This window comes from Lissotriton helveticus, chromosome 10 (genome assembly GCF_964261635.1).
Source record: "Lissotriton helveticus chromosome 10, aLisHel1.1, whole genome shotgun sequence".
Lineage (NCBI taxonomy): Eukaryota > Metazoa > Chordata > Amphibia > Caudata > Salamandridae > Lissotriton > Lissotriton helveticus.
Window position 1 is genome coordinate 34,949,620 of NC_136071.1, and position 21,683 is coordinate 34,971,302.

General features: G+C 43.6%; 1 protein-coding gene across 1 annotated transcript in view; it reads right to left on the reverse strand.

Annotated features, from left to right (window-relative positions):
• Positions 1–21,683, reverse strand: part of LOC144785826 (adiponectin receptor protein 2-like) — a 368,390-nt gene that overhangs the window by 190,869 nt on the left and 155,838 nt on the right. Inside the window, exon 3 of the mRNA XM_078664672.1 lies at positions 4,431–4,602. Within this exon, the coding sequence (XP_078520798.1) occupies positions 4,431–4,602 (172 nt within the window). The remainder of the gene's footprint in view (positions 1–4,430; positions 4,603–21,683) is intronic.

The following is a 21,683-nucleotide window of genomic DNA, read 5'->3' on the forward strand; positions in this document are numbered from 1 at the left end:
GCTAAACAATCATTTCCTTTTTCCAAGACTTCTCCTAAAGTCTAATCACTTGACACCTTCTAGGCTCCCTAATTAGAGACCCTGTGTAGATGAATCTGTGTGGCTATCACAATTCTGTGTCTCATTTACTGCGGCCTAATCTACTGAGATATTTCAGCTTATCTGCTGTGCTGCTGTATTTTTAAACTTACTCTTGGTCTGCTTATATACTGGATAGATTGTTACTCCAAAATAAAATCCCTTTAACCATATGTGGTGATTCATGGTCTCTATTGGTCCTTATTGTGAAGTCACATTGGCTTCACAAGTTAAAAATGTATTGTTGATGTCTTCTCCCTTTCAATGCTTCATGTCAACCAACACAGGTTCATACAACCAACAGGGAAAAGTCTTTGATGACTTCACTAGGAGATTTTTTTTTTTTAATAACAGCACTCTTTCAGCAAGTACAGTCATGTATTTGAACCCCTCCTTCCATCCATGATCCAGGATATAGATGTACTTCGTCGTCTTTCTGGGGTGCTCTTTGAATTCCTATCAAAAGGCACTGCTGTCCCATCAAACACATGGGAAGATTGCGAGAAACCTTTTAGTCAAACTTTTCCAGCAAAGAATGGAACTGGATGATGTTGTCTGATGGAGAGTCTGATTGTGAGTGTGTCCTTTATTGTAAGTATGGATAACGTTTCTTTATTCTTTCTCATCCTGGTAAATGCCAGTCTCAAACTATCACGAAAACTGGAAAGCGTCATTGAGGTGGTGGCACCTGCACGAAGGGTTAAAATTGGAGATAAGGAGAAAAGTGCACCATGGTTCAATGAGGCACTAAGGCTATTGAAACGCTCCCTGTGTCGGTCAGAGAGAGCCTGGCGCAAGGGGTATGATTCTGACAGTCAAACCTTATATGCCAAAGAGTTAATTACATATAAACAAGCTATTAGGGCTAGGAAAGCTGAGTTTTATGAAGACAGAATTGCAACCTCTCCTAATCCCCAGAAAGAAATCTTTAAGGTTCTGTCTGAATTGAGGAAAAGGAAGGAACAGCCCCCCTCCTTCTCACAAGAAGACTGCCAAAAATTTCAGTCTTTCTTTACCACTAAGATTGTTGATCTTCTGTCCGAAATTAAGATGACCCCCAGACTGGACTGTCCCGATACTCCGACCAAACCGACCCCTACTGTCACCCAGCCCCTTACCTCAATACCCTTACTCACTAAGGAAACTATTAGAACAGTGATGGGCCGAGTTAAATCAGGTTCACCGGCGGACCCGTGTCCCCCAAGGGTCTCTAAACAAGCATGGTTAGGGCTAGAGGACGACAAACTATCACTCCTGAATAGCTCGCTCATAACTGGACAGGTTCCATCCAACTTCAAGGAGGCTCGCCTGATTCCCCTCCTGAAAAAGGCAGGGGCTGATACCAAGATCCTGAAAAATTACAGGCCCATTTCACAGCTACCGTTCCTAGCAAAAATCCTGGAACAACACGTATTGCCCACTCTCTCTCAACATCTAGAAAATAACTCTCTACTAGAGCCCAACCAGGCTGGTTTCAGGGCCCACCATAGCACGGAATTGGTCATGCTTTCCGTGCTGGACGACCTGAGACTTAAAGCGGACAGGAAAAACCCATGTGCCCTGGTGCTGTTAGACCTCTCCGCGGCATTCGATACGGTCAAGCATGACATATTGTTGTCGCGGATGTGGGACCTCGGTATTCAGGGCACCGCCCATGCCTGGCTGACATCCTTCCTGGAGTCACGGGTCCAGAGAGTGCAATTGGCTAACCTGGTATCGGAGGCAGTAGGTATCACATGCGGAGTCCCTCAGGGCTCGGCATTATCACCTTTATTGTTCAATGCCTACCTGCAACCTCTCATCTCAACATTAAATCAGATAGACTGCAGTATATACAACTATGCCGACGATACGCAGATTATTATTCAAATTGACAACTGTCCAATGGCATACCAGAGAATGCAGAACATTCTAAAATTCACTGTGAACTGGATGACGACCAACTCATTAAAAATAAATCCCGATAAGACCGAGGTGTTGGCGATCACAACGGCATCTAGCCCCTGGAACGATCTCCTCTGGCCTACCGAATTAGGGCCATCCCCAATACCAGCTGAAGCAGTAAAAAGCTTGGGCCTGATCATCGATGCAAACCTCACCATGTCTGCCCAAGTCTCAGCCGTAGTGGGTACTTGTGTGGGGCTAATGAGGCAATTGCGCAAACTATCCCCTATCCTGACGGTAGACACGCTTAGAAGAGCAGTATCAGCACTGATCCTGGCACGCCTGGATTACGGCAACGTTCTGTATGACAATATCCCTCAAAAATTGTCGAGCAGACTTCAGATAGTCATGAACGACGCCGCCAGACTGATCTTCAACAAACCTAGAAGGACTCAGGCTACTCCCCTCCTCCATAAACTCCATTGGCTGCCGGTGAAACAACGGGCCAAATTCAAGGGCCTATGCATTACGCACAAAGCACTGTACGGACAAGCCCCAAAATATACCAAGAAACGTTTAGTTCCATACGCCCCAAGCAGGAATTTACGATCAGCAGACGCTGCTCTACTGATTTGTCCGCGTTTTAAGCTATCCTCCTTTGGAGGGCGCACGTTTTCCCATACAATTCCCAGTGCATGGAACAAACTGCCAGAGAGCCTGCGCAAAGAAACAAACCTTTTATCTTTCAGAAAAAAGCTAAAAACGGTGCTGTTTCAGGAGGCCTGGGGTAATGCCTAACTCTCTCCCCTCTAGCATGGTGCTCACTCTCTGCAAAGCGCTTAGAGACCTCTGGGTGATAAGGCGCTATAGAAATCTAATATACAATACAATACAATAAAATACAATACAATGCCTTAATTCTTTGGTTTGTCATCAAATACCTCATTTTCCTTCTCGTCTGGGTCTGTATCCTGAACACCATCTTGTGAGCCTTCATCTTCCACATCTCTTGCTGTTGGGGGTACTGGTTGCTGCACCAATAGGTCTGGATAACGTGGCATATGAAGTACAGAGAGCTGTGGCTGAAGTGAAACTGGAATATATTGCTGAGGTGGCTGTGGTAGTGGCCACTTGGGAGAATAATGATGCTGCGACTGAAGGCTTTCATCATGTACTAGAGGTGGCAAAGAAAGTGACTAGAACTTCCCCACCGAAGGTTCTCTGTAATGACACCTAGGTTAACAGTGACTAACATAATCCGTATTGCGACACTGAAATGGGAGACCCTAAGGAGAATTCTCTTTGAATTCTTGTGGTTGACCTCTATGTCTCTTTCTTCTTGTGACTCCCCATATTTGTCTTCCTCTTCTAAGGCATGTAGTGAGCATCTTGGTGTATTGGGCTGTACGCTATGTCGTAGGCTTGCCCCTGTTTCCTTAAATCCCATTCCAACTACAAATCCAGGTTCTTTCAATTGAGCCTACATGGTCAATACAAATACAAATAAGCTGGAGGAACCTCCTTAGAAGGCAGAAGGTAAATTTCTGAAGTTGACTATAACCACATGGGCGTCTCTATTTCTTGCTCCTCTTCCGCTTTTCCATTCTGGCTCTCTGCTTGATCTGCAAAACTCCATACTGATTGACAGAGACGGAGCATGAGGAGTGGGATTCCCATCTTAACAACAGCAAACCAAAATCCAATAAAAGTAAGGTTTGTGACAGTAAAAAACAGAGCTTTTCCAGGGACACAACTATTACATGCAGTAGAAATGTACGCAATGATGGCTTCTATGGGGTGCAGAGAGCTTAGACAGCCACATCATTGACTGAAGTTTCAGTTGTTTTAAATGGAGGTGGATATGTTGCTAAACAGAACCTGTTGTTGGTCCCGTGGCCATTTTAACACTGTTTGTTGATATTTAACGTTATGTGGGATTCCCAACTTGACTAGTCGAAATGATGCAAGCATGTGAATGTATGACAGACCCACTGGTTACTTAGTGAAATTCAAGCAAGTGAATCTATGATAGATTCAGTGCTGAGGAAATACAAGTTACAGGACTTAGACAGAAGAGATAGCCATCAGCTAAACATTTTGGATCATTTACACCACAGAATTCCAATGCACAAAGACGGCGAAGTACCCAGTCAATGGGTCAGACATGGGCCAAAAGGACTGTAATATGACCTTTACAGTATCAGTCACTGGTGCCTCTGAAATTAGACACAGCTCAAATGGACTATAATATAACCTATACAGTAACAGCCTTTGGTATCAATGGAATCTGATACATTTTTGCTTGATGCTCGCAACTTAATACCCTGACAAATAACATCCTACCTGATTCTTCATTTGGGAGAATGGTAAATGTCGGTTATGAATCAACAATCCATTAATGAAGGAACAGCTTTGCGAAAAGGTTAGGCTCCTTGCACCCTGAGCTACCGTCTTAGGTTTACACTTACCAAGAAGATGTGACCAGATGTTGCCTGTCTCTGTGTGTAGCCGAAAAATGCTTAAAAAGCAGGCACGGAATGAGGGCAAGGGAGGGCGGTGCCCATTACAAAGGAAGTCATTTTCTTTCAGCCAGTCAGGCAGCCGGTCATATGGCAAAACAGACCATTGCCCCTCCCAGACCTGAAGGGAGAAAGAAAACGGGATTTTGTTATCGATTAGTTAGAGAGGGCACCATCAACAGCGTGCATCATTTGCTTTACAATAGCTTGAGATTGGCAGTAGTATTACCAAGCTTAGCGTAATGACCTGGGCCTTTGCAATTATTACTCACATTATGACAAAAAGCAAGGCTTGCGTATTGACCTCAAGCCTTTTTGTTGCATGTCAAGGTGCAAACTCAGGAGCCAAGACCTGGGGTTTATATACAGACCTCATAAGTTCAGAGGTCATCGCTTGAGCCTTGGCCTCCAATCCTTACATTACATGCCAGAGGCCATAATAAAAATCCTTGCATTGTAACCACTAATTATGTGCCAGAGGGCTCTGTCCGCTAGTCCTTCCTATATGACAGGGATGGGGCATTGCATGGGTCTTTTTGAACAGTCCTTGTTATATGCAAAAAGGCATGAACTGTGTCTTTTTTAGTTTTCCTCCACAATTTAGCTATGTAACTTGCTGTCTGGACTCTTTTCCTGTCCATTAAGTCCAAGGGAAATAAACTGTCATGCAGCATTGGTTCACATAATTGACTTGCAGTGGTCAAGCCCAGGCTCTTAATGCGGGACCGCTATCAATTGACCAGGTTTCGACCTATGACCATTTGAGTGAATTCAAAAGTTGATGGCCTAGTCCTTGACTGGTGAAACTGGCCCTAAACACCTCCTATGTTTATTCCTTAGTTCCAGGCCTGAGACACAGTCATGAATTCTTGCGGATAGCCTTTGGCCTAAGATCCTGTCACTGATTCCAAGGGAGCATGGCCCTATGACCATGCCAATAAAATCCAAACAACATTACCTTGATCCTGAGTGACGGCATATCAAAGAATCACCTGGAACAGGACCCAATTCTGACCTGTGGCCTATGCAACTGAATTCCCTACAATGCTGCCTTGTACTTGAGTGGTGAACATCTTAATAAATTCCCATGATTATGACCTATATTTTACCATATGTACTTTGCAACTAAATTCCATGGCACTATGCAATGTCCTTGAGTGGGGGACCTCTCACTGTATTCACAGGGATAATACCTTGTTCTTAAATAGTGTCTTCTCAACGAATCCCAAAAGGTATAATCTACTTTGTAACCTGCGATTATGCCACTATATTTACAGTGATACTAACCTGACAATGAGTGATAGACCTCTCAGTGAATCCCCATGAATCTGACATATGCCTTAACATTTGACTAGGCCAGTGGTTTTTCAGTGGTACTATCTTGTTCATGAATGGTTGTCATTCAATGAATGCCCAAGAATATGCTACTATGTTTGAATTACATGTATGTACAACACACCCCCTGCTCTTCCAGCAGTTAATATTCACCTTCAAGACAAACTGCCTGAATCTCTCTTTAGAGGTGGTAGTCTTGAGCGGAATTGTCTTGACTTTGAAGTCATCGATCAACCCTTCCTCATCCTCTTCCTCCTCATCCTGCAGGGCTATACTGGACTAACAGCTCACGGTCGCTGCACTGCCCTGCAAAACACATAAGAGGGGGTTTCGTTCTCCTTGTAAGCTAGGGCAAATATTACACAATGCCCACATAAGAAGTAAAGACCATATTTATCCGAATTTGTCCTATTACAAAATTGAGTTTTAAATATCATCAAAATATAATTTCCAGGGTATTGACTTCCACAATATTGTGAAGGTAGGTATACATAGGTACATAGGGCCCCATTTGCCCGCCACCCTTGCGGAAAACGGGACCGCCCGCCTTAAGGGCAGGGGTCCCGATGTCTGCATTAGGATGCGCCCGCCACAGTGGCGGACGCATCCCCCATTTTTAACATTGTGGCGGGCGGTGCTCAATGCACCGCCGCCACAATGTTAAAAATGAATGCGCGCATTTGCATAAACAAAGCGGCAGGCACCGCGCGGTGCCTGCCGATTTGTTTATGCAAATGCTGGGGGGTACCACAGGTACCCCCTGTGTGCACACCCCACCCCTCCTTCACTCTGGGGGCCCACAGGGGGCCCCCAGAGTGAAGACCGCATGCTGATGCCGCCACGGAAAGGCATCCGATTTGGCCCATACTAATATGGCTGGCGGTGTCTATGAGACACCACCACCATATTAATCCTTTTCTGCCCCGGCCGCAAGGTGACTGTGGCGGAAAAGCGGCGGACGGTCTTTCCGTCCGCCGCGGTCCCCCCCGCCATACTAATATGGCGGGGGCATTCGGGAGTGGATGTCGGGCGGAGTGCCCCGCCAGGCCGGCGGGGGCAATCCGCCCGACATCGTAATGGGCCCCTAAGTCTCAACTCCAATCTATGTACCTTGACAATATGAATATCACAAAGGTATGAATATGTACACTATTCGTAACTCCACATCTATGTACCTTGAAAACATGTGCATCATCATGTTACGCAGATGTGGAGTTAAGAACAGTAAATCTATGCTTACCTATAGATACTTGCTTTCACAATATTGAGGCAGTTGATAATGTGGATATGATAATATGGCAGGGTACTATTTTGTCACTTGAAATTGTGACATACATCCTCACACTGGATGTAGTTTGGTCCTAGCCCTATTTAGTGTAAATATTGGACTTCACTTTAAATTAGATCACTTTATTAAAGTCCAATTATGTAGAAAGAAAATAGCTAGTGTGTGGCCTACTTTCGTCTACATTTAAGGAGGTAACTTTGCTGAAATGAACACTTTTAGTAGAAGAGTAAACACCACCTTTACTTAGGGAATGTATGTATATCTGTAAGTTGTTCGTATGTATGTATGTGTGTATGTATATATGTAATTGTATCGTTATAGTGCAACAGAGCACTGAACAAAGGCAAGAGCCAAAGTAACGAAACACTCGTTTCCAAAGGCATGTCTGACTGCAGTGAATGATCCCTTACCACTATCTAAGTGCCTTGTTTGAATATCTGGCATGCTCTATCATCGTACAGCAGCAGAATAATGAAGACATTCATATCTGCAAAATCTGAGGAAACCAAAAACATTCTTCAATTAATTCTCTGGCCAAAGGGTGTAAAGTCACTGGGGAGTATTGCTTAAATGCAATCACTGCACTAACCTCACAAAGATAGTGGTTGGAGTTACAATGCATATAATGGAAGGGTATGTATGCTGTTTATATTTTGAAAGCTTGGTCTAATGTGCTTGAGCAAAAGACCCAAGAGGGAGCAAACTATTTAGAGTGCATACCAAAGGAATTGGGATGTCAACAATGTATATACTCCTCACATGCCTAATCTGCGATCTATGCATTGAAATATATGGAGACCCTTTTTTTAATTGGGCCATTAGAGAAAAAAATGCATCATGAGGCGTGTAAGGTAAGTCGTAAACAGTGAAGCTAGTGGAAGAGTACTGAGGTATCTCAGTTAGCACTTAATATATGATCAGCACTCCCAATATTGTGGCTATGAACCCTTTGAACATTGAGGTGCATTTGTATAGAGCTCTGTGGCATTTATATTCACAACAGCAGGATATTAGAAAAAGCCATTTGAATACAACTGAGGTTCACAAACAAGTTCTGTGATTATAGGGCACCTCAAGAATGACTCACTCAAGGACATGGCTTGGAACATGTTTACACGGTTAGCAACTTTTTTATATTCCCGGTAAACTACAAGTTGTCTTTTTCTGTATTAAATTTAGACACACTCTATAACGAAAAAGGCAATTTTCTGCAACAGGTATGCAGTCACTTGAAAAACCTATCAGAGATAAACAAGTAGGCTTTTTGGCAAAAGAATGAACATAATATATGACTCAAAGCAGAGTCATAAGACTCATCTAGTCTGAAGAAACATGACCACATTTCAGTCTATCAATCTAAATTAAATGAACTTTTTATTAAACAACAACCTATACTATACACACTGTGGGCCATGTGGAAGTGTACACGTCACACAACCTCATTACTACACAGGTATATTTGTATGAACCAAGACCAAAAGAAACATCTGATCCTACAAAGGCACTAAGCCCTTCAACTCCAATTGGCAAACAAAGACTTGATGGTAAATGCCTCACCTCATCGGCAAAAAGCAATGGAATGATCCTGCCCCCTGTTGGGAAAATGCCCAGTCAATAAAAAGCTTCAAACCCATTTTCAATCAAATACTTATTAAAATAACTCTCTACTGATGCCTAATGGCCACCTAAACTATTCTTTTGTTTCTGTAATTTGATTTATCTGTGCCTTGTCCTGTTCCCTTCCCCCAGCCCCCCACCTGTGCCTTGAGACTAGAATTGTTTTGCGGTACATGCTGCATATAAAAAATAAATATTTATAAATGACCCTGAAAATCTGCCAAGAAGCCGTCTCTATTGGACATAAACTAAAAATGCCTGTTTTTTGTGTGATTTGCCACTTCTAATTATGGAGAAAATTACTACTGGTCCACTATTTGGGACTTCGTAGTTGATGATACGCCCTCACACCAGCCAGGAACATAATAACCTCTTCTCTTTTTCCCTTGACAGGTTGTACCTTGAACCATACACACAGTAGGTAGCACTTTAGGGACACCATATATATGTGGGGTAGTTAAACGTTATATTTTCTCGGTCCTGACGAAGCACCATGGATCCTTCAGACCACTAGATAGGCGCGAAACATGTTGACCAATTACTGAGAAAGAGACCTACACGACTACAGGGTACTTTTCTTTGCCCAGTTGTTGCACACTGACTACCAAGGTTCCTTTTAAACCTTAATGGTAGCATTTGCATGCAATAGGCTTTTATTCCTGACAGGGCGGTCCATTGATTAAAGGATTGCTTGAGACCTCTCCAATCAGTTTTAACCCACAGCCACGCATTCTCTACTCCACTGCACTTACCACCTCGCTTGCATTCATCATACGGCAATTTCTAAAAAAGATCTCTGCCAAAGTGACCTGTAGGGCATTGCAGAACCGGCCCGATGAGGAGCCGATGATGAAGCATGACATCCCCTTGGGGATGTGTAAGGGCAACATGAAACAGTCATGATGACTGTCTCCATGGCCTTGCTCTGGTCACACACAACCTGTTCAGATTCTTTTTCTTCTTCTCACAGGAACAGAAGTCACATCTTTGAGATTGTGATCTATTCTTAGGAGTAAGGGCTCTGGACCTTTTAATTCAGCTTCCACCCCCACCCCCCTTCTCTGTAAAGGAAACAAGTTGAGACGAAAAAAAATGACTTACCTGTAATTACTGTTTTACCAGCATTGGTACCGATCATAGATTCAAAAGCGACCTTCCTCGTCCCTTTTACTAATAAAGGTTTTTTAGGGCCATATGTATCAAGCCAAATTGCATTCGCAAACGCCGAAATTCGCAGAATTTCGGCGTTTGCGAATGCAATTTGGCCAAATGGTATGTATTAAGCAAATCTACGTGCAAAATAAGGAATCGCAAAATTTGCGATTTCTTATTTTGCGATTGCATTTAAGGAATCGCAAATTTTGCGATTCCTTAAATGCAATGTAAGAAGCATTTTAAAAATGCAAATTGGCCTTAAGGAATCGCAAATAACACCAACTTCAAGTTGGTGGTAATTTGCGAATTCATTGAAAAATGCACTTTTTGCATTTTTCAAAGTGCACTGTGAAGCACATACATGCCCTTAGGGCATGTATGTGCACCCATGCAAATGTCAGAGGTGCAACAGGGTGTCCTTTGGACACCCCTGCACCCTTGAAATTATTCTCAATTTGCGATTCTCAAATTGCGAATCGCAAATTGAGAATAACTTCCCATTCATTCCTATGGGCCTCCCTAAGAATCAATGAATGATACCAATGCTAGAGAACATAGTTACAGGTAAGTTGCTTTATCTTTCACTCTATTTCACGATGGCTTGCCAGTTGGTCTTGTATCTTTTTTTACATGTGTCAAGACACTAGGAGGCACACCCTCCCAAAGTAAAGAGACGGATAACATGGAGAGCTTAGCAGTATTGGCTCTTCCTTTACAAAGATTGAATACTTTATCTAGAGTAGCATAGAAGCAGTACCCATCTAAGGGAAGGTGCACAACTCAGAAAGTATGTATTGGTTCAGACAGAGAACCCGAGTTATATGATTTTGTTTTAGGTCATTTATGCTATAATATTTTGTTGCAATGTCACATTGTTACTTTCCTGGGAATTTATTGATAGGTCACTGGAAAAACAAAAGGAAGGGTTTGCATACTGCAGGAATCTAGGGCAGTAATTACGCAATAACCATGTGGGAAACTAATACCATATTTATCCGACTTTTATGTATTTTTAGTAGAACCTTAACTTCTTTTAAAATTACCCAAATATAAGGCAGTAAAATTAAAGTGGTAAACACTATACTCTGCCTAGGCACCACGATAGCTCAGATGACATAACAAAAGTGCATAAGAATGGAGTTCAGAGGGCAGCACCACCAAAGGAGAGGGCGGCAAGCAGCATGTTAATCTATAAAATATATTGATGCAGGATACCTGTAGTTACACATAAGAAACTTGTTTATTTTCCAGCATTGTTATTTTGCATATTCACATAATTGAATCAGAATAGAAGCAATTTATAATACATACATACTTTGTCAGAAGATATAAGTGGATTATTAGTCTCACCTTAATAAAAAAGGTTGTGAAGAACTTCTTGCCCAATTGCCACTCTCTGGTTATATTCCTGTCTAGGCAATAGTATGTGGCAAATGTCTTATGACGTGTAATGTACAAGATCTGAATATTTTGAAAAAAGGGCTACTATCTAACAGAACTACTTCTTGAAAAACCTGTTTAGAAAACAGAGGTTGAGGATGGGTGGCAAACCTACTGTCTTCGTTTTCACTAAGAAAAATCTTGAGTAAGGAAGCCTTTTTTCCATTGGCATTTAGGCACCAGTTCTGTTACTTCCCTCAGCAGCAAAGTGAACATTTCTAGTTAGAGCTCTTTAAGGTGCTCGTACTTCTCCACTGTTGGCGGTTGTTTCAGAGGCTTTTCCATAACTTTTAGGTCATGGCCAATTTTGATGAAATCTAGACTCTCTGGTTATGGTTCACCGTGAAGGTAATCCCACCAGATGAAGATGTTAACAGTCTATGTGGAAAGTCATGCTTTCTTGGGGGACTTGCAAGCCTCTGCTTGGGTGCCACACTTGTACCAGGATGTTGCTTGCAAGTAAAAGAGTTAATGCAGTGACCTGTGTGTTGAATAATGTGGCAGGCTGTAGTGCTGGCTATACAAGAAACTGTTCAAGAATTATAATAAAAATTTCAGGTTCGCTAAGGCTGTGTTCACCAAGCACCAAACTCCAGGATCAAAAAAATCATACCAGAGAAGTCTTTAAACTGTCCAAACAGAAGATGTCTCCAGAAGCTAAGGGTATTGACACAATTTATCCAACTTTTTTGTCAAAAAAATAAATAAGCGGGTTACCTCCTTTCCCCATCTCTCCGTCAAACTGGATCAATCAGTATCTACATCCTTGGACTTCTTTCAGTCACTTCAATGTATCTCAAATGGCATATCTTTTGACCCTGATGTCCACTTCCTTTCCACTGGATGTATGTCCAGTCCACCAATTAAAAAAATGCCAGTACTGCTATTATTCCCTACTTGACTATCCTTTGTAAGTCATCTCTTTTGACTGGCAGTGTACCTAAGGAATGGAAGATGGCCTTGATTACCCTACTTCTAAAGAACGTATTCCTTGATCTCAAGATCACGGCCAACTATCATCCTATCTCACTGCTTGCTTTCTTTGGCCAAGCTCACTGAAACTATGGTAACCTCATATCTTGAAACTAACTATCACCTACATGCAGTTCAATACACGCTTCTCAATTGAGAGCATGCCATCTAAGGCCACCGCAATGTCAGAGACATTAGATGGGCGCTCTGATCTCATTAGAACAGTAAGCAGCATTTGACACTGTTTCCCACTCCCTCCTTCTGCAGGGGTGAGAATCAACTGGTATTGGCGGTGAGGTACTGGCGTGTTTCTCCCCTTTTCTATCAGAGTGGATGCAAGCAGTACCACTTGGAAAGTTTTGATCTACTCCACAACCAATAACCACTGGGGTGCCATAGGGATCGGTTTTAAGCACTACCATTTTTAACCTTTATGTCTTCTCAGTAACCAAATTCATAGAATCTTTTAGCACTATTTTCTACTCTTATGCCAATGACACTCACTTGATCATCAGGTTTTAGAGAGAATGCCAGGAATGTTAGGACTTCTTTTGGCTGTCTGCAACTGGATGGCGGTTAATAATTGAATCTTGAATAAAGACAAAACAGTGATTGTAGTCTTTGGTTCCGTCTCCTCCTGGTTACAAAATGGTAACAAGGCTTGTTTGAGTCTCTACCTACGGCATCTTATCAGGCTTAGAATCTGGGGATCTGGATAGACTCTGGTCTATCCATCAGAGAACACATCAGCACTACAAGTAAAACGGGATTTAGGCTCCTAAGAATTATTAGGAAAATCCTGCTTTTCATTCCTGTCTCAGTGAGATATAATATGGTTCACGCTTTGATTCTATTTATTGAGAATTTATTATTGCAATTCTCTCTTTGTAAGTTTATAGAAGTACCTTCTGCACTGACTTCAGCAGTTTCAAAATGCAGCAGCCAGGTTGGTGCTTGGTATGAAGAGAGCTTCTTCCATCTCAAAGGCATTGGTGAGTTTCCACTGGCTCCCAGTTCTGAAGAGATGCCATTTTAAAGCACTTTGATTAAGTCATAAAATTCTCCACAAACAACATCAGCACTCTTTTCTGGCTCCCTGGTTTACATGGTACCTAACAACACACAACCTAAGACCCCACCAGGCTCATCAAGTTGTCATCCCTACGTTCTGGAAGGCCAAAATGGGCAGCTGCTCTCCAACAGTGGTGAAAGTGAAGCCTGGAACTCCTTTCCCCTGGCCCATCTCTCCCAACAAAATCCTATGGCCTTTAGAAAAGAAAAGAGCTTAATACCTTCTTGTTTACCAACAACATCTGAGTCTTGTTGTCCTCCCTCTACTTTTTCAGGGGCAGGAGCCACTTAGTTATCTCCTCTTTGAGCTCCTGTCTACCCTCTCTGTCCACTCTAGCCGTAGAACACTTTGTTCCTAAAGTAGCTGTTTAGCACTAAATAAATTTCACAATCATTGCCATCAACAGCAGCAGCAGTAGGCAACCTATTGTTGGGCATTGTTATAAAGATACTATCATCAAGATTTTTGTTAACTCCTTCTGATTGTGCCTCTGTTAGACCTGCCAGCCTTAGGGTGATGTTCCCCCAAACATTTTGCCTTCACCCCTCCTATTTTTTCTGACCTTGTTTTTGTTGGCCTTACGACTCTGTGGTGCTTGTGCTCTCTTCTTTACACATGGCAGAATTGGCGTACACCCATATGGGTACATTTAATTTACTTTTAAGTCCCTAGTAAAGTGGTACTCAGACCTCAACTCTTCAGTACACATCTGTACCTGTGGAAGACTTAGAAGGATTGCTGTGCTGCTCTGCTTCCCTGATGTGTCCTGCCTGAGTGAAGGACTGAACTTGCCTCTTGAACCCAGGACCATCTGAGTGTCTCCAAAGGCTAGTTGTCTGGCCTCCTGACTCTAACCCTAATGGACAGACATGCTTTTTCGATCTATCCAGCATCGGGACTCTGCCAGCTGTGAGTTCTACCTTCCCAAGTAGTTCCACCCCAGTCCTGGACACTTGGAAGTTGACCTGAAGATGCTCTACCAGCCCTACATGCAGCACAATGCTTCGCCGACTAGAAACGTTAAATTGGAGCTGATTAGCAACACATCACCTCATCAAACTCCACATTAAGACCGCTGTGCATTTTGTCTCCTGTGCAGGACTTTGCATTACAGCCCGCAGCCTTCTAGAAACTGTTGATTCGCAATGCATCCTTGATGCTGGCCTTCGCATTGCAAGCACCTCGTCAACGGCATACTCGACGACGACGCAGGACTCTGCATTTCAAGTCCTGCAGCCTCTTCGGAACCAGTTGGGGTGCAACGCATCACGATGCAGGAATTCCTATCTAGTCAACAGCATCTTCTATGACTACGCAGGACCTCACATAGCAGCTTTGCAGCTCTCAGGAATTGCTGTTGAGCGATGCATCCTGCACCTGGGACTCTGCAATACTCCATGGTACCCGAGGACTGGGCTGTCTCTGAGTTTGAAGTGATCTTTCAACATTAGGAATGGGCGGAACTCGCATAGTTTTGCTCCAGGAATTCCGCAGAGTTACATAAAAGCTCTGCGAGATTCTGCAGAGTTCCGTGAGTGGGTGGAATTCGGCACGTTGTGCTGCTCGCACTGATTTTTAACACCAGAAGCTTGTTCCACACTGTAAAATCAGCAAGTATGGCACCATGTAGTGTGCCAAGGGCGCTTCTTTGGTCTGTCTGTAGAGTTTCTACTCAAGCTGCAGCTTTCTCAACGGGAATGGGTGCGACCTGTCGCGACCGTCTGCAGTGAGAAATCTCGACAGGAGACGTTCTACAGCCCAAAAATCATGCTTGCGGACACAAATTCTCACCCACACTTGCCAACTTAATGTTGGCGAGCCGTGTGCAAAAAAACCCTCTGCCATGTAGTGGTTGGCACAGTAATGCTGGAACTCTGTCGTGAAGCAGGCAAAACTCTGCAAATTCAAAAAAAGAGAGGAGTTTATCACCCACCCTAGTCAACATATTGCTTTATCGGCAAAAGGCAAATCCAAGTTTTAACTATGGACCTTGAGATGCAAAGAAGAGCTTTCTCTCATGTTTAATGCATCAAGACTTCTGCCACTGCAAACTGTCTAAAAACAGTATTTGAGAACTCCATGGCAAACTCTGTTACTGCAGTGGAAGTGAGCATGCATTCTCGTAGGATGGACTTTGGCCCAGCTCTTTGTCCTTTAGTCTAAGGAAAAGGTAGAGCTAGAGAACTCAATCCATCAATCAATATTTTTTAAGTGTGCAGCTGCTTTTAAAAAAGAAGCACCCTGGTGCTCAAAACAGACAACAGAAAGCTTGCTGTGTTATCTTAAAAACGAGGCAGAATGAATCAACCAGACTTTGAGTTTCCTTTTAGAAGGGGCCAGTGACTCAGACCAGCATAAATTAGGGGACAAGCTGTTCCACAGCTTACTGTAAGTACTGTAAAAGTGTCTCCTCCGTGGCGTGTCTTCAAATATTTTGGAATCCTCAGCAAGTGGAGGTTGTTAGACCTGAGTACTCTCTCTTGAGTATAGGGATTCAATCAATTCATCAGATAGCACAGGGTACCTCTGCTGAAAGCTTTAAAAGCCTGCGTCAGAGTTTTAAATGTAATGCGCTGAGCCACTGGAAGCCAGTTCAGCTGCCTTAAATGGGGAGAGATATATTGGTGGCGAGGAACTCTCCTGTCTGGCCACTGCATTCTGGATTATCTGTAGCCTGCATATAAAGCTTGCAAGTAGGCCAGACAATGTTTGAGTAGTCCAATTGACAAGTTACCAACGAGTGGACTACCATTTTGTGGGTCTCTTCTGGGACTAGACGAAAGAGCCTCCTTAAGGTTTTTATTTTCAGGAAGCAGACCGACAAAGTCAAAATGTTTACTTAAAATGTCAAAATAACCTTTGTGTGTGTGTGTGCGTGTGTGTGTGTGAGAGAGAGACACACACACACAAAGTTATTCCAACATAACCTGTGTGTGTGTGTGTGTGACAGGCACACACATAAAGGTTATGTCGACATTTTAAGTAATGTTGACTTGTATTTGCTGAAACAATTGTTTCTTTAAATTTAAGGGAGGTTGGGTAAAATAATGTGTGTGGCAGTGTGCAATGCCTTTTTTCCGTGACAGGCAACAGCTTTCGTGGTGACGCACAAGGCCGGTCAGAACAAATGGAGCCAGAGCCAGGGCCCGACCTAGCCCTCCTTTAGAGATGCCACTGAAAAAAACAAAGGTTACAGGAACGTTATATTTAGGCTCAGGTTTGACTCATACAAATCCAGTGAAATTCCGCAGTTATAGTTAGCTGAGCTAACTATAACTCGCTAACCCCCAATGCACTGCTTATGACCTCACCTATTACATCACTCATGACATGGCCAGATAAGGTTATTCATATATGTATGTATATATATATATATATATATATATATATATATATATATATATATATATATATATATATATATATATATATATATATATATATATATATATATATATATATATATATATATATATATATATATATATATATATGTGTGTGTGTGTGTGTGTGTATGTGTGTGTGTGTATGTATATATATATATATATATATATTTATATTTATAGATAGATAGATACATAGAGAGAGATAATCACACAAATATATACAAAGCTGTATGGAAACACTGTAAGCAAATGTGTGTGTGTTTCTGTGTGTGTGTGTGCATATACACACGTGTGCACACATACACACACACACATGCACAAACACATGCATGCATGTGCACAGTTTCTTCCCAATTACCCTTTGCAGGTTGCCATGCTAGTATTATCTTCGACACGCTGTATGGCCCCATAAAATCACTCCTAGAGACCACAGTGCACTCATATTTCTCTCCTATTCTGTTACATCCCCTTCTTCCTCCTTTTCCTCAATGTTGTCCACTTCAACATGTTGAGGACAAAAGCTTTCAAGCCAGAGTCAATTTAGGGAGTTGAAGTAGAGGTGTTGGGGAGAGGGGGTTATTGCAGTAACATAGATTGTTGCAATCCTGAAAACCTTTTTAAAAATCATATTATGCTGTACCGGGGATGGAATGAAGCCAGGTGCCATTAACACCATTACTGGACCTAGATAAAGAGGTTGTTCATCAGATCAGTGATAAAACTCTCCACTGTACCATGGGCTGTGCTAATGTAAATACTAACATATGTCATCTTCCGCTTGAAATAAGGATGCTGACTTATTTCTTCCCCTGCTCCTTCTCCTTCGTAGTGCCCACGGTTCTCTGGATTCTTTTCTTCTTCAGTTTGAACATGTACAGTAAGATGTACTAGGCTGCAGGTGGTGGCAACAATCTCTGCACATCCACTGTCACCCTCTTTCTCTGTTTCTCTAGGAGCTATATAAATGGTTTGGATGCCACCTTTTTCAGTGGTGTGCATTTGGAGGATTGCCAATATGGATTAGTTACTTACCTGTAATCCTAGTTCTCTTCCAGGGGTATCCTCATCAAAGTCATAAGCATTAGAATATTCCCGCCCATGCGCGGGACCCCGGAAACAATATATTATATGTGCCCCACATATATATAGACATATATATATAAATATATATATATATATAAAAATAAGCAATTGCAGCCAAATAAAACAACAGAGCTGTAATATGCTGTGAAGAATTTCCACCATACAGTGTATTTTGCATTAGAAACATGAGAAACAACACCAATGCTTGTTTAGAAACTGTTTTAATGCTTAAAAAACAGTAGAAATTCTCATAACACACTGTAAACATATACAGCTCCCAGGCTGCATTGCAAATCCCCAGTCTAAAAAGACTGGAAAGCTAACCTGTAGCTGAATGCACTAGAACTGACGCTGTGCCTTTAAGGCACCTCTGCCCCTAGCTTCCCATCATGCCTCAGGGGTTACAGTTAGGTCAGTTGTTCTTTTCGGAGACTGAAAACCAAACCATGGTAATAACAGGTTAAAAAACATCTCCTATGTAATAAACAAAGTCCTTTGCCCGGGGAGGCGGGAGGGTTGCTTATGACTTTGATGAGGATACCCCTGGAAGAGAACTAGGATTACAGGTAAGTAACTAATCCTTCTCTTCCAGGGGATCCTCATCAATAGTCATAAGCATTAGAATAGAGTAGCGAGCCTCACCTCATCCCTGCGGGCAAAGGAATCAACAGATAACATTCATATCCGTAGGCCCAAGAATAGGCCTTACTCTACCCAAAAAGGTTTCTCAAGGAGGCTTGTCCTACTTGAGAATCCGCTCTGGAATCAGACTCTAGGCAATAATGCCTTGTAAAGGTATGGACTGATTTCCATGTCGCAGCCTTGCATATTTCTGACATAGGAATGTCATGCAAAAAAGCTATTGTGGCTGCTTTCCCTCTAGTGGAATGAGCTTTGGGTGATTGCAACAAAGGTTTGCCAGCCAGCTGGTATGCTAGTTTGATACAAGAGACAATCCATCTGGAGATGGATCTTTTGGCTGCTGCAAACCCGGTCCTCATTGCACCATAATTGACAAAGAGTTGGTCTGTCTTTCTGGTGTCCTTCGTTCTTTCTAGGTAAAGCTTTAGCACCCGTTTAAGATCTAACGAGTGCAACGACCTCTCAGCTGGGGTCGCTGGGTTAGGAAAGAACAAAGGAAGGGTAATCGTTTGATTTATATGAAAATCCGATACCACCTTTGGAAGGAAAGATGGGTGAGCCCTCATTACCACTCTGTTGTGGTGAAACACAGTGTAAGGTTCCTTGGTGCAGAGTGCTTGTATCTCGCTAACCCTGCGCGCAGAGGTTATTGCCACCAAGAAGGCCGCCTTCCAAGTGAGATGCTGCAAGGAGGCCTTGTGTATAGGCTCAAACGGTGTAGACATCAGTCTGGAGAGAACCAGGTTCAACTCCCAGGGAGGAGAAGGATTTCTCACAGGGGGATAGACCTTCTTTAATCCCTGAAGGAAATCCTTCACCACTGGGACCTGAAAAAACGATGTTTGTGCAGGTGATTTTCTGTACGCTACTATGGCGGATAAATGAACCCTAATAGAAGCGTATTTCAACCCTGATGTCGCTAAGTATAGGAGGTATGGCAGGACTACCTCTTCTTGCCCTTTGGTGGGATCAAAGCCATGGTCCTTACACCAAATGAAAAATCTTTTCCACTTGAACGCATAAGACGTCCTTGTGGAAGGTCTCTTTGCCTCTCTTAAAATATTCATACATTCCGGAGGCAGATTTAAGTGTCCATATTGCAAGACCTCAGGAGCCATGCAGTCAGGTTCAGCGACGGGAGGTTGGGATGCAGGATCCTCCCGTCCATCTTGCTCAGCAGGTCTGGCCTGCACGGCAGACGTCTGTGTGGACACAGCAACAGATGTAACAGATCTGGATACCACCATTGTCGCGGCCAATCCGGAGCAATTAGGATCATGTCCATGCTCGATCTGATGAGCTTGGCCACCACCTTCGGAATCAGTGCCAGAGGGGGAAAAGCATAAGCGAACATTCCTGTCCACTCCAGCAGGAGAGCGTTCCCTTGCGTCCCTGGCCGGTGGAACCTGGACGCGAAGGCGTGGCATTTGGCGTTTTCGTCGTCCGCAAATAAGTCTATGTCTGGACGACCCCAGCAACGGAAGAGTTCTTCAACCACTTTGTCGTTTAGCACCCAGTCTGGCTGATCTTCGAAGTGCCTGCTGAGTGCGTCTGCTTTTGTGTTTAGTTCGCCTGGAAGGTGTACTGCCACCACCGACAGTCCCCGAGCCAGAAGCCAGTGCCAGATTGTCTGGGCCTCCAGAGACAGAGGGCGAGATCGAGTTCCTCCCTGCTTGTTCAGATAGAACATAGTTGTAGTGTTGTCCGTCTGAACCAGGACTTTGTCCGTTGTTATTGCTGGAAAGAACGCTTTGAGCTCCAGATGAACTGCTCGAAGCTCCAGCATGTTGATGTGGTATGCCTGAAGGTTGGTCGACCAGCGACCCTGAATCTGAAGATGACCCATGTGAGCACCCCAGCCTTCTAGAGATGCGTCCGTTACCACAGACAGCGAAGGAAGAGGTTGCTGAAAAGGGACTCCCTGCAGGACATTCCGAGGGCGAGTCCACCACTGTATTGAGGTCAGTGCTGCTTGAGACAGGATGATTCGATCCTCCCAATCTCCAGTCGCTTGGTCCCACTGATCCTCCACACACTCTTGTAGAGGCCGCATCCTCAACCTGGTGTTCGGTATTAGGAAGATGCAGGACGCCATGGAGCCCAACAGAGACGCTACGTCTCGCACCTTTGGACGAGGAACCTGAAGTAACTTTTTGCATTTTTGTCCCATGGAAGATAGTCTCTCTTGCGAAGGAAACGCTCTTCCTAACTTTGTGTCTAGAACTGCTCCCAGATAGTGGATAGTTTGCGTGGGCTGCAGGATCGATTTTTCTGAGTTCACATGGAGGCCAAGCCTGTGTAGCTGTTGGAGACACAGGTGACAGTCTTTGGTGGCTTGACGAGGCGACGGACTCTTCAGGAGCCAGTCGTCTAGATATGGGTACACAAAGAGACCTTTTTTGTGTAGACACGCCGCTACCACTGCCATGCACTTGGTGAAGACCCTTGGTGCGGATTTGAGTCCGAAAGGAAGCACTTTGAACTGGTAATGCTTGGACCCTACCAGGAACCTCAAGTACTTTCGATGACCTGGTGTAATAGGAATGTGGAAGTACGCGTCTTGTAAATCCACCGAACACATCCAATCTCCGATTTGTAGATGAGGACATATTTGGTGGAGTGCCAACATGCGAAACTTCTCTTTGACCACCACTTTGTTGAGGAGTCGAAGATCCAAAATCGGTCTGAATTTGCCTTCTTGGTCTTTTTTGGGGACAAGGAAATATCTTGAGTACACTCCTTTCCCCCTTTGGGATAGGGGTACCTCTTCGATTGCGTTTTTCTTTAAGAGGACGCTCACTTCCCTTTTGAGGAGCTCTAGTTGGTACGAGCGAGACTTTTTTGGAGGAGCCGGTTGTGGTTTCTTCCTGAAACGTAGCGCATATCCATTGCGCAATATATTCAGCACCCACCGATCTTTCGTGATGCTGACCCACTCTGCCAGATGTTGTGCAGCACTTCCTCCCACTGGAGTGGGTAACGGTGTCAGAGGAAGCCACTGCTCAGGCCTTGCCTCCTCTAGGTGTGGTAGAGGACTGATGATGTCCGCCTCTACCTCTGCTCGACCTTCCTCCTCTGTATTGTGGCTTTCCTTGTGGCTTGTTTTGAGACCATTGAGGGGTTTGAACCCTCTGTTGGCCTCCCCGGTTCTTGTTGGTCTTGAAGCGTCGTTTGAACGGTGCTTTCTGTTTTTCCAGACCTACTGCCTTTAC